Source organism: Sprattus sprattus (assembly GCF_963457725.1).
Source record: "Sprattus sprattus genome assembly, chromosome: 1".
Classification (NCBI taxonomy): Eukaryota; Metazoa; Chordata; class Actinopteri; order Clupeiformes; family Clupeidae; genus Sprattus; species Sprattus sprattus.
In genome coordinates, this window is record NC_137920.1 from 63,150,137 (window position 1) to 63,166,127 (window position 15,991).

Below are 15,991 nucleotides of genomic sequence, written 5' to 3' on the forward strand. Positions count from 1 at the left end.
CTGCATTAACTAATGTATGTTGACGGAATGTTAATGTAAAGTGTTACCTGCTATGTTTTTCCCCAACCACTAATATGTCCACACCCACTCAAATAAAGGTGGTGGAGAAGGGCATGAAGCTGTGTGCTGGAATGTACAGTAAGACCTGCTTGAATTGGTACTTGCTTTTTAATTCTATGTCTCTACATGACAATCAAAACAGAACTCCTGGGGCCATAATGATCTGAAACATTGATGTTTGAGAGTGGGTTTGGGGGGGGGTTGAGGTGGGGATGTGCTGTTATGAGATAATGTGAATAGAAATATTCAACAGATCTATTATGAGATAATGTGAATAGAAATATTCAACAAATCTGTTTAAGAAATCATATAATGTGCTGTTTGAGTGAAATTCAGTGCTCTTATCAAAGTTATTAAAAACATTTATTCACCAATCCACTCTGCTACTATTTTGTCATTATTATTATTTGTAGTAGTAGTACTAGCAGTAGTAGTAGTATCTACATTGTATATATTGTTACTAAGTGAGCAGGTCACTTTGGATAAAAGTGCTAAATACATACACTTTCACTTAAATACATAGTAGAATGTAGAAATCCCTGATAAGAATAGAACTCAACATCTACCCATGATAGATGTTACAAAAGTGCACAGCACATGAAACTGCAGTGCCAGTGGAATGCCCATGGCCGAGACATCTAGAACCCCCTTGATGAATGGAACTGCAACAGCTCCCATTTCAGAGGCGAGCATTGGTGGAGTTAGTAATGGACAAGCCGAGAGCCCAGGGGATTATTAATCTAATCCTCAGGTCAATCTGAAGTGCCGTCATACACCTGATACGGTTTGACTTTGACAGGATTATATTTGTGACAACATGTAAAAAAAAACCTGGGTTTCCCTGCCACAATACCTTATTTTCTATGATTTTTTTTCAATCAGAGTTACATTTTAGAACCAGTAATCTCATTAGGCTTTATAGTGTACCTGGACATGAATGGAATTACACGATGTCCGGTATAACTCTGGAAGACGGAATGGAGCTACTCAGAAACCCTAATCACGTCTAGCATGGTAGGTGAGGCATGTCCTGAAACATTCCTTGTTCATTTCTCTGACAAATAAGATACACATTTGACTATCAAATATATACTTCGTTGGGATTTACTATATAAAATGGTATACAATAAACTGCAGTGAGTCCTGGATGAGTTACATTTTTTATACTCTTATCATCATCCTTCAATGCATTTCTTATCATATCTCGTCTCGTATCATGTGTCTAAAATTGCACAAATAATGATGAATGGATGTGTTAATACTATGGAACTCCCTTATAAACCAAGGGATTGTTAGATTAATTGTTTGTTCCTTTAAAATGTCTGGTGTAGCCATTGCCGGTATAACATTGACAATAACTTTCTGATGCTCTATATAAAACAATCATCCACATCCTTTAAACTGGAGGCATACAGTATACAGTATTCTTTCAGTAGGCTTACCATACAACTATTGGGAATATTTGATTACTTGAAGGTTATTTTCACTCGATTGCCTCCTGATTGCATTTTAATAAGAAATGTTTTACAATAAAGAAACATAATAAGACTTTATTTGTAATTTGAATTCATACTATTTTCATGTCCTTTGCCGGTATTTAAATGACTATATGAAAGCAACGAGTGACAACAGCATTACTGTTTCATCATCCTCTTAGTCACTGCGGTGTCTTGGGCCCGAGAAAGAGGCGGAGCAGCTGGAGAAGGAATAGGAGGGAAGGAGAGTGAGGAGGGAAGGAGGAGAGTGGAGCAGTTTACCTGCCATGCGAGGACAACTCTCTTTGCTCCACGTGCTCCTGCCCAGATGGTCACTCACGGCTCATGGCCTGTCGCCTGCAGGCCTGAAAGAGGCGCTAACGCTCCCCTTCCTGCCCCGCGGGGCCTGGCTCTTGTGCTTCCTGCTGGCCTCCCTGAGTCTCCCCTGTGCGGCCCCTCCGCCGGCCGTGTTTCGGGTTGGGGTGCTGGGGCCCTGGGCGTGCGACCCCATCTTCGCCAAGGCCCGGCCGCGGGCAGCCGCTCACCTCGCCGTCCAGCGGATCAATGCGGACCCCAGCCTCAGGCTGGGCACGACCTTTGACTACGTGATCCTGGAGGAGGACTGCAACACCTCCATGGCTCTGAACGGGTTTCTGGGGCTCTACACGCGCGCCACGGCCCTTGTCGGTCCAGTCAACTCGGGGTTCTGTGACACAGCCTCCCTGATAGCCAAAGGCTGGAACAAAGCCATGTTCTCCTGGGCGTGCGTGAACTATGAACTTGATAGCACCAAGCGACATCCCACCTTTGCCCGTACAGTGCCGTCCCCGATCCAAGTACTGCTAGCTCTGGCGCATCACTTTCGATGGGCGAATATGGCTATTATCGCATCAGCTGATGACGTGTGGACCGATACAGCCAGTAAAGTGGCTGATGCCCTGCGGAGCAATGGAATCCCAGTCCGCACAGTACTATCCACTGGAAATCATCCCAGCAGCATTCGCCACACACTGGCAAAGATCAGGAAAATGCACGAAATACGCAGTAAGTCGCAAAGGATTAGTTAAGTACCTCTTGTCTGCTAGAGGTGGAGGATGACTGAAAAAATATATTTTTTGTTTCTTGTGTGTTCATGTTTTCAAGCTGCACAGTGATTGGAAACAGAGAGATCAAACAATGTCTTCACACTGAGGGCCAAAAGCTCCGCTGAATCTGAAATGATTTGCTCGATTTCGACTTGAGCGTGCAGACATATTTCTGCTTTGATCCTATATATATCTCTCTTTTAAAACATCTAGCACTTCAAGCTTGTATTAAAACTTCACACAGAATATATGACAGAATATTGGGATAGGGCTCACAAAGAATGCTTCAGAAAAGGTTGTTGGACTAAATAAGAAAAGTATTCATTAACACGCAAACATACTAACCTTGACAGTTACTATATGGGGGACAGAATTCTTATTACATCTAGCTTAGACTTCAACTATAAGTCTGCTTCAAGTCCATCTTGGTCGTTCCTCCTTTCCAGTCCTTCAAAATTCCTCTGTAAGAGCAGGAATATAAATCCACTGATTAACACAATTCAAGGCAGTTTGGAGGATTAAAAAATGTGCCTGTGTAACTTTTAAAGGCTGCCACGAGACCTTACATAACTCTCAGCATGTCAGCGCTTTCTGGATAGATCAAAGTCTGTGAAGTCTCACAGATCTCACAGATCTAGAGAGATCAATAAGACATCTCTTTGTGTGATTCCACTTTTGAGCGCTCGTCCGTTTCTCTCTCTCTCTCTCTCTCCAGTGGTCATTCTCTGTATGCACTCGGTGCTGATTGGTGGAGACACTCAGAGGTTGCTCCTGGAGACGGCTGTGGACATGCACCTGACGGATGGCTCGCTGGTCTTCGTCCCGTATGACACCATCCTCTATAGCCTACCCTACAGGGGGGTGAAGTACCCGCCTCTACACAAGAACAGCAAGCTGCGCCGAGCTTACGACGCTGTGCTCACCGTAACCATGGAGTCAGCGGACAACTCTTTCCAGCAGGCCTTTGAAGAGGCAGTCAGATCCAATGAGTTGCCTGTGAACACCAAGCCAAACCAGGTCACCTATGCAAATTAGGAAAATGATTGCTTGGTAGAAGCACATTGTGTGTGTGTGTGTGTGTGTGTGTGTGTGTTTATAGATATGTATGCACAATGTGTATGTTTTTGTACAAAGCTGTCTGTGCAGAATTCAAACAGAACTGCTTGTGAGGTGACACATTTAGCATATTTCTCAGCAGCTTTAAGTAGCAGTTCTAACAGCTTCATGATTGTACGGCAGACTGGACAGACCCTTAAAATCTGTGTATCCATTTTAACAATTTCAAGATTACAACACTCTCTGGACCTTTTTGTCTCTCATAGGCAGAGAGTGTTTCACTGTGGTTCTTCACTGTGGTTCTTCACTGTGGTTCTTCACTTTGGTTCTTCACTGTGGCTCTTCCCTGTGGTTCTTCACTCTGGTTCTTCACAAGTAAAGAATGATACTCTCTTGTCTATTTATGCATCTCTCTCCCTCTACCCAGGTGTCCCCTCTGTTCGGAACCATATACAACTCCATCCTCTTCATAGCCAATGCCATGCAGAACGTCCGCGACTCAAAAGCCTGGCTGTCGGGGACTTCCCTGGCCCGCCACAGTAAGAACATGGCCTTCTACGGCTTCAGCCAGCACGTTCGCACCAACCACTCCGGACACAGCTTCCTGGACTACGTGGTGCTGGACACGGATGGCTTGACGTGGGAACTGTGGCCCACTCATCAGGTGGACTTGGAGGCGGACATGGTGAGGTTCCTGGGTCGACCCATTCACTTCCCGGGGGGAGCCAAGCCCAAGGAAGACTCCAACTGCTGGTTCACCCGGGGGTTGCTCTGCAGCAGAGGTGAGTCATCGGGAAACTGCGAGGTGGAGAAAAAACACGAGCAAGAAAAACATGGAGGACTAGAATACAATCAAGTCAGAGTGGAGAAAATAGATTAAGCAATTTGGCCTCAGTAGTTTATATTGCATAGAGTATACATAGATACAGAACAGCATAGCTACAGGCTGAACAGTGCCAAAAGTGAGACAAGCAGGTATAAAATAAATAAGAGGTTGCAGTGACTCACAGATGGGTTGGTTTAATTTTAGCCGAAACATTGGAGATAGAAAGGAAACAAGCACAGTATCACTGTGAATGAGTCACACTGAAGTGCCATTGAGGTCGTTACATACAACAGAACCTAATAGCTGAAGAGTGTTTTTACACTGTTTTACACTGTTCTCTAAGATATTTTCTCATATTTGGTTACAGGTGTGGATCCCTTTCTACTGCTCACAGGCTTCGTGTCAACCTTGCTGTCCATTCTACTATGCATAGCATTCTCTTATTGCATACGGTATGTGCTGAACATACAGCACATTAGCTGATCCTATTGGTTTAAATCCCCTCCATCCTGAGATTAATGATCTAAGCTGTTGAAAGTGTGTTGATTGCCTCCCTGTGTGACCACTATGGTTGATAAGTTAGTTGTTGTCTATGGTAGGAAATACATTTTCAATGACACTATGTCTATGGTATGACTGTTCGGCCCTAACCAGCAGAATTCACATTGGTGTTCTACAGTCAACTGAAACAGAGAAATAACAGTATCCAACTCATGTCAGTTGAGTCAGTGGTGAAGATCTATTGATGGCCAAAAATATGCGCTTATGTGAAATGTGATCTCATTCAGCCATTACACTAGGATCTTATTGATTTATTGTGGATTTTGTTCTCCATTATAATGGGGAGCACATATATGAGCCAGGCATATCCAGATCCTATTTATTTTCTGATTTACTGATAAAACCAACAATCCCATCTGCTAAAAACAGCCATCAATTGTTTGCTGAAGACTGGCAGAAGCTAATATTAAATGTTAGTTTTAATAACAATGGATTGCCTCAGGAAATAAGCCAGGCTGTCTGTGAAATGTGTCCGTGTCCTCTCTCTTCACATGCAGACGCCGCATCGGCCAGATTCGGATGCTGAGGGGGCCCGACAAGATCCTCCTCACCCTCATCGATGTCACTTTCATCAACCCGTCACTTAGCAACAAGGTTCAGTATTTCTGACCCATGATCCTTTGCTCTTGAATTTCATGCAAGGTTACCTGTAATTATGCTTTCAAAAGCGACCCTTCTGAAGTAATCCAAGTGCTTAACATGAGGACTAAAATGTCATGGGACCTTTTGTGGAGCAGTTCACGAGACACAGTACAGCCTATAAAGATTTTAAATCAAAATAGATACAGGTAATTGACCATGCTATTGTATAGCAAACAATAAAAACAACAGAATAGGCGAGAAATAGAAAGAATAAACTTGGGAAAGAGAGATTTAAAAACAACCTGGTTTACTTTAGGCAGTTTGTAGAGATGTGTAGGCCTCGGTGATTTATTTCAGTGTCTAGATTCGTGATTTGCTGCGCATTTTGCCTGGCTCTAAATTGAAGGACCTTGCTATTCACTGGCTATGCCATTGGAATGAGAATCTGGGTGAAAGGCATCGACACTGAGCAGAATATTTCTACTCATTTCAAGCCCTTTATCTCACCTCATCATTGAATGAAAAGGATTGCAAAAACATAAAAGAAACTCCATACACGTGGTAGATATCTTATCTTAATGCGTCAGAAAACAGGGCAGACAGAGAGACATCATACTGTCAATCTACAAATCTGGAAAATTACAACACATGTTTACTGACATTATCCACTGAGCATTTCTCCATGCAGTAGAACACTGCAAATGATAATGAACTCAAAGTAGGATTAATTTTACTCATTATGAAGCTTTCCCTGTGCTCATAGCGCTTGAGCCACATAAACGGACTAAGGATATGTCCAGGTAGCACATCTCAACGTTATCTTTTTTTTCTCCACCAGAAATTCAGCTTCAGCAAGACAAGTAACTCGAACAAAAGGGAATCAGATGCAGATCAGAGCCTGAAATCTACTTGCACAATCTCCAGCCTCCCCCCTGCCACATATGAGAACTCTAACGTGGTGATATTCGAGGTAAGATGCCCCTGGGCTGAGCTTTTGGTTGGGATGCCCTTATCATCAGAGGGATGGCGGAAGGAATAATCCCATTTAGCATGTTTTGCGTCTGACCGCAAAGCAGCAGCATCTTGTGGTCTCACACCCCAGAGAATTAGCTTCTGGAAGCAGTCTCAGAAGCAGAATCTTCGAACGTCTAAGATTAAATAATGCTTCAGGGGACCCCATTCAAACTAAAGTTTGCAACTGCTGTTTCAATTACAGTGCCACAATATCAAGGCGTTTTACAGAAGACGATTCTTGAATTGTGGACTAAGATATGAAGACCTGGTGCTCTTTGAGTTATTCTTTTTTATTTCACAGTCCAGTCTTTCTGTAAATCGCAAGGAGATTTAAGGAGCTCTCCTCAAGTAGCTGAAGGACTCACATACAGTACGTCCTTGTAGAGAATGCCCTTCACCTCGGACTTGTATTCAGCTTTCCTCTCTGTCTGAATACACATAATCTTGACAGAGCACTTTAACACCATTTTATGCCTCAGGCATCTCGTCACCCTTTCTGTCAGTTTTGATATTTGTCTTTGAATATATAAAACATGTGGCTTCAACTTCACATAGTCCTTCTTATTTGAGCTAAATCTTCAATATTCCTCTTGTGGCGTATCTTGGTTCTCTTAACTCTGTTTATAATAGAAATGTTTGAATTGTAATTAGATACAGGATGTGATTGACTTGAATGTTTGAGAAATGCTTTGTGTATCAAATAATATGGAGAGAGGGAGAGTATTAACTAAGCTGAATGCAATTGTGGTCATTTGCACATCTTCGGTTGTTTGTTTGTTTACTCCCAGGGAGACTGGGCCTGGCTGAAGAGGCTCCCCCCTGGAAACTTTGGAGCCATAACTCCTCAGACCAGTGACATCTTTCAGTTGGTATGTTTCTCTCTGCTCCTAAAATCACACACCAGTTACAAAGCACTGCAATTTTAGAGATATTGCCAAGTATCTTGCAACCACTGTCTTATATGACAGCATTGACTTAACTGAAAAATATAAATGTGTAAAATATAGTATCTGTCTCTTCCACAAATTAAGCCCAGCAATAAAAAAAAACTATAAATTGGACACATTTGTGGACTGTAAGTAAAAATATGGCATTATAGGCCATACCAATATATGAAGAAAAAAGAGTTGCGAAAGCAAACAAGAAGAGTTTACGCTATTAAATGTTATGCTGACTCATGTTGGATTTCCTCTATCTGCCCTGTAATTACAGATGAAGGACTTGCGGCATGAGAACATCAACCTTTTCCTAGGGTTCTTCTTCGACTGTGGAGTCTTTGCCATAGTGACAGAGTTCTGCTCACGGGGAAGCCTGTACGACCTGCTTCGTGATCCAGACGTCAAGCTGGACTGGATGTTCAAGTCTTCACTTCTGCTGGATCTCATTAAGGCAAGGGACACATAAGGCCAACCTTTACTTGTGATTATTTCATCCACTGATAACATGAACTCTCATTTCTCAGTAAGGACTATGGAGTGATCCTTACAGCATTTCTTTCAGAAATGTTATGTGACAGCAATAGAAGGATAATTAAAATCATCTCAATTTTAAATTTAATAATTGAATAAGCACTGTAGATCCAATCGATATGCACATGTCATAGTTGATCTTCTATTTCACTAATGTAATAAATAAAATACTCACAGAGATTCAGGATAGGGGGAATGGGACAAGACTCATATTTGAAGTCTTCAGTGGTGTTCCTTTACAGGGTATGAAGTACCTTCACCATCGGAATTTGTGCCATGGGCGTCTGAAGTCCACTAATTGTGTTGTGGACGGTCGCTTCGTGCTCAAGGTCACTGACCATGGAGTTAACGAGGTGCTGGAGGCACAGAAGTATCCCTGTGAGGAGTCAAAGGCAGAGGGTGAGTGTTAGTTTTATCAAGGACTGGTGATTAAGTGCACAAGCAAAACATGATAAGATTGACCCGGTACACAGAAGTGCACTGTTCATGCACCAAACCCCATATATCTATCCATTCATCCATCCATCCACATCCTTAAGCCTTTTGTACAGCCATTTCAAGTAAATTGCTTATATCTTTGCAATTGATTGTTATTTTCCTGTATTGTGTGTAAATCCGTGTGTGTTAATGTGTATCTGCATGTGTTCGCTGTCCATGGTGCTGAACGTTTTGCAGGCAGCAATGCAATAATGCAATGTAATATTTCTCTGTGACTTGCACAATGGGTAACCTGACCCTATTGAGGGCGAGTTGTTGTTGAGGGGGAGTTGTTGTATACATTGCTGTTTGTAAAAGCATATGTGTGAATGTTCACATACTACTTTGTGTACATGTATATGCATGCCCGTGTGTGAGTTTCTGGGTGCGTAGCCATTAACAGACCTCCTGAGTGTAACTGGGTGTCTACCTCTCAGATCTCTTGTGGACGGCCCCTGAGATCCTTCGAGGTCCTACGCCCGGGAGAGGAGGTTACCGAGAGGGCGATGTCTACAGCCTCTCCATCATCATGCAGGAGGTGGTGCTCCGCAGGCCCCCCTTCTCCATGCTCAACCTCCCGGCTGAAGGTGAGAAGAGCATCCATCTTATCTCCCCTCAAAAACACACCTGATGAGTGAACATTAGAACTGAGATTCCATCTCTGTGTTGATCTCTTACTACACTGGGGATGAAGTGTTTTTGACACCGCCACTGCTGGGCTTGTTCAACTCCTTCCCGATTCAATGTACATATATTTTACAATGAAGTGCTCAAAGGGTCATACATTACATTGAGACATACATACAAAACAGAATTAAAAATGCATACAAAAAATAAAGATTTTAAATAATTCCTTCATATAGTCATTGTGGAGTGTTGACAGGGTATGTTGCATTTATATTTCTCTCAACAGAGATAATTCAAAGGGTTAAGAAGCCACCACCCCTGTGCCGGCCCATAGTAACGCCCGACCATGCCCCCATTGAATGCATTCAGCTCATCAAACAGTGCTGGAATGAGCAGCCGGACAGACGGCCAGCCTTTGATGAAATATTTGACCAGGTGAAGTGAAGTGAAGATTTTGAAAAGTATCATGTCATAAGACATACAAAGTTCATCTACAGTAATAATCTGTGTCCACTTATACCCATTTCTCTTCCTCTGGTCATACTTCTGCATGCAAGAAACAAACTGTTCAGTTGGTACGTGATCTGGCCCATAGCCATTTATTTGAAGTGAGATTACTTTTTTTATTTCCTTCAGTTTAAAAGCATAAACAAGGGCCGGAGGACCAACATCATTGACTCCATGTTACGTATGCTGGAGCAGTACTCCTCTAACCTGGAGGAGCTGATCCGGGAGAGGACAGAGGAACTGGATATTGAGAAACAGAAGACAGAGAAACTGCTTGCACAGATGCTGCCCCCGTGAGTACAGCACTGGAGGACCTGAAGGAACATTTGCAGGCGTGCACCACACACACGCACACACACACACACACACACACACACACACACACACACACACGCACACGCACACGCACACGCACACGCACACACACACACACACACACACACACACACACACACACACACACACACACACACACACACACACACACACACACACACACACACACACAGACACACACCACTAACAGACAGACACACACACACTCCTCATGCACGAACAGGCATATGCACCCCTATCTAAACACACACACACACACACACATATGCTCCAACTTCACATTTCATCCTTCATGAAATATTAAATCATGGTCTAAAAATACCCCCATGCCAAGTACATTCAAGAGAAGGCACTTTCCAGCTTTCACTTCTGCTTTGTCACATCTGTTGCACCACACCCAACAAAGATGTGCACTTCAGAACATAGGGCAAGTGTCACAAAGACTTACACTTCATTTCATGGAAATTATGTCAAATATACACAGGAACACGTTTACACCCTGTGCTGGGAACTGAAACCAAGGTCTTGCTAATGCAGCATTCACAATCAATGAGCCATGGATTGGTAATGTCTTTGATTTACTCCCCCAGATCTGTGGCAGAGGCCCTGAAGATAGGTGGCACGGTGGAGCCAGAGTACTTTGACATCGTGTCACTGTATTTCAGTGACATTGTGGGCTTCACCACAATCTCAGCCAACAGTGAGCCTATTGAGGTTGTGGACCTGCTAAATGACCTTTACACGTTGTTTGATGCCATCATTGGAAACCACGATGTGTACAAGGTATACAGTAAAAACACAGACATTGTACAAGGTATACAGTAAAATCACAGACATTGTTTTCAATAAAAGTAATACCATGCCAAAAATGAATTTATCTCACACACTAATGATCTTGGATATATTTGAAGCATTTTTGCTGTGATAAAAAATATATGTCTCTGGGTATACTGTACTGAAAAAATCCACTGCAATTCTCTGAAATACACTGATGAGTCATGAGATCAGTGTTAAAATTACCTCAGAACTGTGCATTAAACTGTATGTCAGTGTTCCAAATATTGGGAAAATGCACAAATATCATCTTTTCAGCCAAAAATCTTCACATAGTAGTGCAAGTACACACAACAGCTAGACACATATGGGAAAACATCTATTTCAAACCTGTGAAATATGCACACAGAAATATATATAAAAAACATGCATTTCTCTAAGAGATACTGAGTCTAGCACACATCCTGCGTGGTATTTAACAAAAGTAATGTGTTTATAAACTGAAACTGTACCCATTCTCTTAACTATTTTAATGGTTTGACTTCAGATGTAATGATGTTATGCAACGGATTCTGATTTGTTCAGGTGGAAACCATTGGGGATGCCTACATGGTGGCATCAGGAGTGCCTGTGACCAATGGTAATCGGCACGCCGCTGAGATTGCCAACATGGCTCTGGACATTCTCAGTGCGGTGGGAACCTTCAAGATGAGGCACATGCCGGAGGTGCCTGTGCGCATACGCATAGGGCTGCACACAGGTCAGTGTCCTGATATGATGTCTGATGGCCACATCTGCACCGGGTGTTACATTTACACTCTTTGCAGAAGGCTAAAAAAGACAGTGACACTTGAAAAATACTGATATACATTTATCTACATTGTGGCATGGTTTAATGCCTGGTGATCCGGTCGATGACATGCACACGGCACACCATCGAACTTGAACAATGCATCTATGGTACCCTCAGTCATCAAGCTCCATAACTGACTCATGGGTGCCATCTGGTGTCAATTAAACATTCCAGCAGCTGCCTTTCCCTTGGAAGTCACACCACAATGTACAATAATACCTAATTGATACTGAACTGTATCTGTTGGTCCTAGGCTCTTGTGTTACAGGTGTGGTCGGTCTCACCATGCCACGGTATTGTCTGTTTGGTGACACAGTCACCAAAGCTTCTGGAATGGAATCCTCTGGAATGCGTGAGTTCATCCTTCAGGAGCACCGAATACACCATGACGAATATGACTACATTTATAAGTTGTGAATTTGACATTGTTCACCTATTTTGACCTGTGCCTCAATCTGTCTACAGCACAGCGCATTCAAATGAGTCAGAGCATTGTAAACGTCCTCCTCGAGCTCAAAGAGGGATATCAAATCCAACTCAGGACAAGGACTGAATCCAAGGTACAATGAAAAAAAATACATTTCAAATATAATCAACTGTATATGCTATAGATGGGAAACCCTGTAATGCTACTGTATATGTGTAAGATAATTCGAGATAAGCAAGGGATCCCATTCCACACTTGAACGCAAACCTCTAGAATCTGTAAATTCGATCAGACAATTACATCTCTTGATTTAACCGACAACACCATTTATTGCTCAACAGTAGTAGGAGGCACAGATTATATAAAAAGGTATTCAGACACACAAGAAGATTAGGAGCAAAGAGACACACACTCTACTGGATAAGTCTAACCTCCATATTCTTCTATTCAGGCAAAGGGTGCTGAGGATACCTACTGGCTGGTTGGCAGAGTCGGTTTCACCAAACCACTACCTATTCCTCCAGAGATAAAGTCAAAGTAAGGATCGCCTTAGCTGATTTGCACAAGGGTGACTAACCTTTACCCTGGAGGCTAGACAAAACCAATCTGACAGATATTAACTAAAAGTCTATAATCAAAATCTATAACTATAACTATATAATCTATAACTATAATCAAAAACATATGGATCAGTCATAAGAAATTTCTTCCAAAACAAGTGGAGAAGGAGACAAAGAAACATAGAGCAAAATGTAACCCTCCTTTTTGGAATTTGGTTGGACACCACTTGTTTACGCATCTCATGTTGACTTGTTTACCTTGCCTTCTTTGATGTATCTTTCAGGCAAATGGCCCAAAAACTGCAGATGGAAGAAATAGCCCGACATAAGCGGAAGAAAGCAGAAAGACAACTTGCAGAGAAGAAAAACTGAGGTAATGTTATGCATGGAGTATGTATAACATTACATGGTGCTCGTTGGCATCCTGTAGAGACATCTCTTTATATATATATAATCCCTCCCTTAACGGACAATTTCTGTGTAAAGTCTTATCGTAACCTGGAGGGTGTCTATTGTCAACAAGTACATGGACAGAAAAGACCTTTGGTGATCACGACATGCCACCATTTCTCTGAACATCATAAGGTTCCGGGTATACTGTATTGGGAAAATCCACTGCAATTCTCTGAAATACATGGATGAGTGAAGTAATCAGTGTTAAAATTCTGTGTGTCAAACTTTGTGTTAAACTGTATGGCAGTGTTCCAAATTTAGTAAACATGCACAAATTTCAACTTTTCAGACAGAAAATCCTTTCTTAATAAGCATAAAAGAGGAAGTATACTAAACAGGTAGACAAATGTTTCCAATGTTACTATTGGAAAACATCTCTTTCAAACCTGTGAAATATATACACAAAAATATTTTAAAAACATCAAGTTCTCTAAGAGATACTGAGTCTAGCACATATTTAGCAAAAGTACAATGCGTTTAGAAATTTGAACTGTACCCATTCTCTTTACTATTTTAATGGTTTGAATTCAGATGTAATGATGCTATACAACGGATTCTGATGTTTTCAGGTGGAAACCATTGGGGATGCCTACATGGCGATCTTCTTTGATGTATCTTTCAGGAAAATGGCCCATGGCCAACAGATGGAAGAAATAGTCCTAGAATAAGCGGATAAAAGCAGACAAAGTCTTATCATAACCTGGAAGCCATCTTTTATCCACAAATACGTGCATAAAAAAGACCTGTGGTGATCACGACATGTCACCTCTTTGTCTTTCAGCAATATCTAGCTATGGCACTTCCATATGCGACCTTTAACCCCTTTATTTTCTCTGCCTGTCCAATACCGAAAAAAGATGTAGTGCAGACTTCAAAACGAATTCTGGGAGATCATGAGAACAAATTTGACAAAGACATGAAGAGATGTGCAAAAAACGAACTGTTGTTGTTGTTAATCTTCACTGTGTTTCAGGGTACACAAGGAGAAAGACCTGAAAGACTTCAAGAATATCCTGAGGAAAGCAGTGAGGAAGCTTTCAGCTGTGCGGCAGGTGGCTCAGTACAACACAGACAACGATGAGAACATCATGATGCACCATCAATTCTGAGCCACTCATTCTGACTAATGGACAAAGAGGAAAGGAGACTTGATAGACTAAAGGCCTATTTCTCTCAACCTTTTGGGCCTACATTGCTGTCTGATTACAATAAAATGGCTTAACTGTGAGTAGCATCTGCACCCTAGAAAGGAAATCTAACTAACGCTTAGTGTAACATAACAGCGATGAGGCTTGTTTAGAGGTGCTGAATAAAGGGTTATCAACCACATGGATTTAACACAAAGACAGGTACATACACACACACACACACACACACACACACACACACACACACACACACACACACACACAGCTAATGTGGTGCTAAAAAAATGCAGCAGAGGAAGCCATAAACTGTTTTGACATCTTTTGTGTCAAGTGTATAGAATGTACCATATCATGAAAATTTCAAATGAGAGATTGTTTAAGGGCTGTATTAATTCAACTCTATATTATAATTAAATGTAACATGCAGGGATGCTTGTGTCAGTATGATCTGCTGGTTTGTACAGTGCATTCTCTACTGGGCATACAATATGTTAAAATAATGAATTGCCCTGTTTAAAAAGAGCAAAATGTAAATATTTCAGGAAAAGCAAAAATGTTCAGTTTCTTTTTTATTCTTGTCTTAAGCTTCGTGTAGGTGTTGAAACATATAGTTAACATATTGTGCATAATGTATGTTGTGATATGTTGTACATTGTATGTTTATGATGTGCAAGGAAGTGATCATTCTCGTTATGCTAGTATTCTAAAAGTGATGCTGTTTACATTGTGATGACTCAGACCATGGACAAACCACCCATTTCCATTTCAATAAATACAAATGTGCTTTTTGAAATGCATGGACCTAAAGACAATTGATGTTGCTTGTCTAAGGAGTTGTGACCATGGTCTTAAGTAAAGCTCAATTTAACACAGACAAATTGAATGTGAAACTCCATTAACGGCAGTTATTAGTATTTCGAAAATGAGGCCCAGCTGAGCCATGTAGACAAATGATCAAACCTGTCCACTTCACAGCCAGCAAGGGTGACAGAAAATGAGGCCATTCCTCTGACAAGGAATAAAAGTCCTATTCCTTGGGAAGACATTAGTTATCCCGGGAACAATACTAATAGGGCATTAAGAACAATTTTTCAGTTCTGAGGAAATATACTTCTCATGAAATAAAAACTTTTAGGGAGAAAGCATGTTCGTAGCATACAAACAAAATCTGAAGGCCTGTATAAAATGTTGCATGACAGAACAGAAATACTGCAGACTACATACACTAAGACACGTGTGTGAATGTAAATTACTACGTGAGTGACCTCATATTTAAGCATAGTTTGAATGAACATGAACTTGCTGGAATATACCTCCACCAACGAACCTGCTGAACGCATGCATGAAATGACAAGGCCATAAATCACATAATCCCCACGCAAATATATGTTTAAAGAGTCATTTAGCCTCCATTACAAATCCATCAAATGGATTTATCGCATGGGTTGAAGAGATAATACTTATGACTTGCTGACTCTTCAATAATGATCTTAATGCACATTCGAAATCGAGGAAAACCAGTTCTACTGTAAGCGACAGCAGCAGATGGCGACCTCCATGCGAATGTTATGGATAATCCATCGCATATCGCCAATAAGAACATGGGACTAGTATTTAAGAGAGGTCATTTCTAACCAGATTACAATCCCAGCATCCCTCGACAGATTAAAAACTACTCGATGGCATACAGACGTTGTGTAG

The 15,991-nt window shown here is 41.6% G+C and overlaps 1 protein-coding gene across 1 annotated transcript; it reads left to right on the forward strand.

The window, feature by feature from the left end:
• Nucleotides 1-1,822: 1,822 nt before the first annotated feature.
• Nucleotides 1,823-13,061, forward strand: LOC308372913 (retinal guanylyl cyclase 2-like; the record flags this gene model as incomplete). Its single annotated transcript, XM_080848267.1, has 18 exons — nucleotides 1,823-2,579; nucleotides 3,336-3,637; nucleotides 4,104-4,458; nucleotides 4,870-4,954; nucleotides 5,561-5,657; nucleotides 6,484-6,615; nucleotides 7,448-7,528; nucleotides 7,872-8,048; nucleotides 8,371-8,527; nucleotides 9,043-9,192; nucleotides 9,519-9,667; nucleotides 9,869-10,032; nucleotides 10,666-10,858; nucleotides 11,435-11,609; nucleotides 11,956-12,054; nucleotides 12,168-12,262; nucleotides 12,581-12,666; nucleotides 12,974-13,061. 18 exons carry the CDS (start codon nucleotides 1,823-1,825, stop codon nucleotides 13,059-13,061), a joined length of 3,342 nt encoding a protein of 1,113 aa, XP_080704393.1.
• Nucleotides 13,062-15,991: the final 2,930 nt, after the last annotated feature.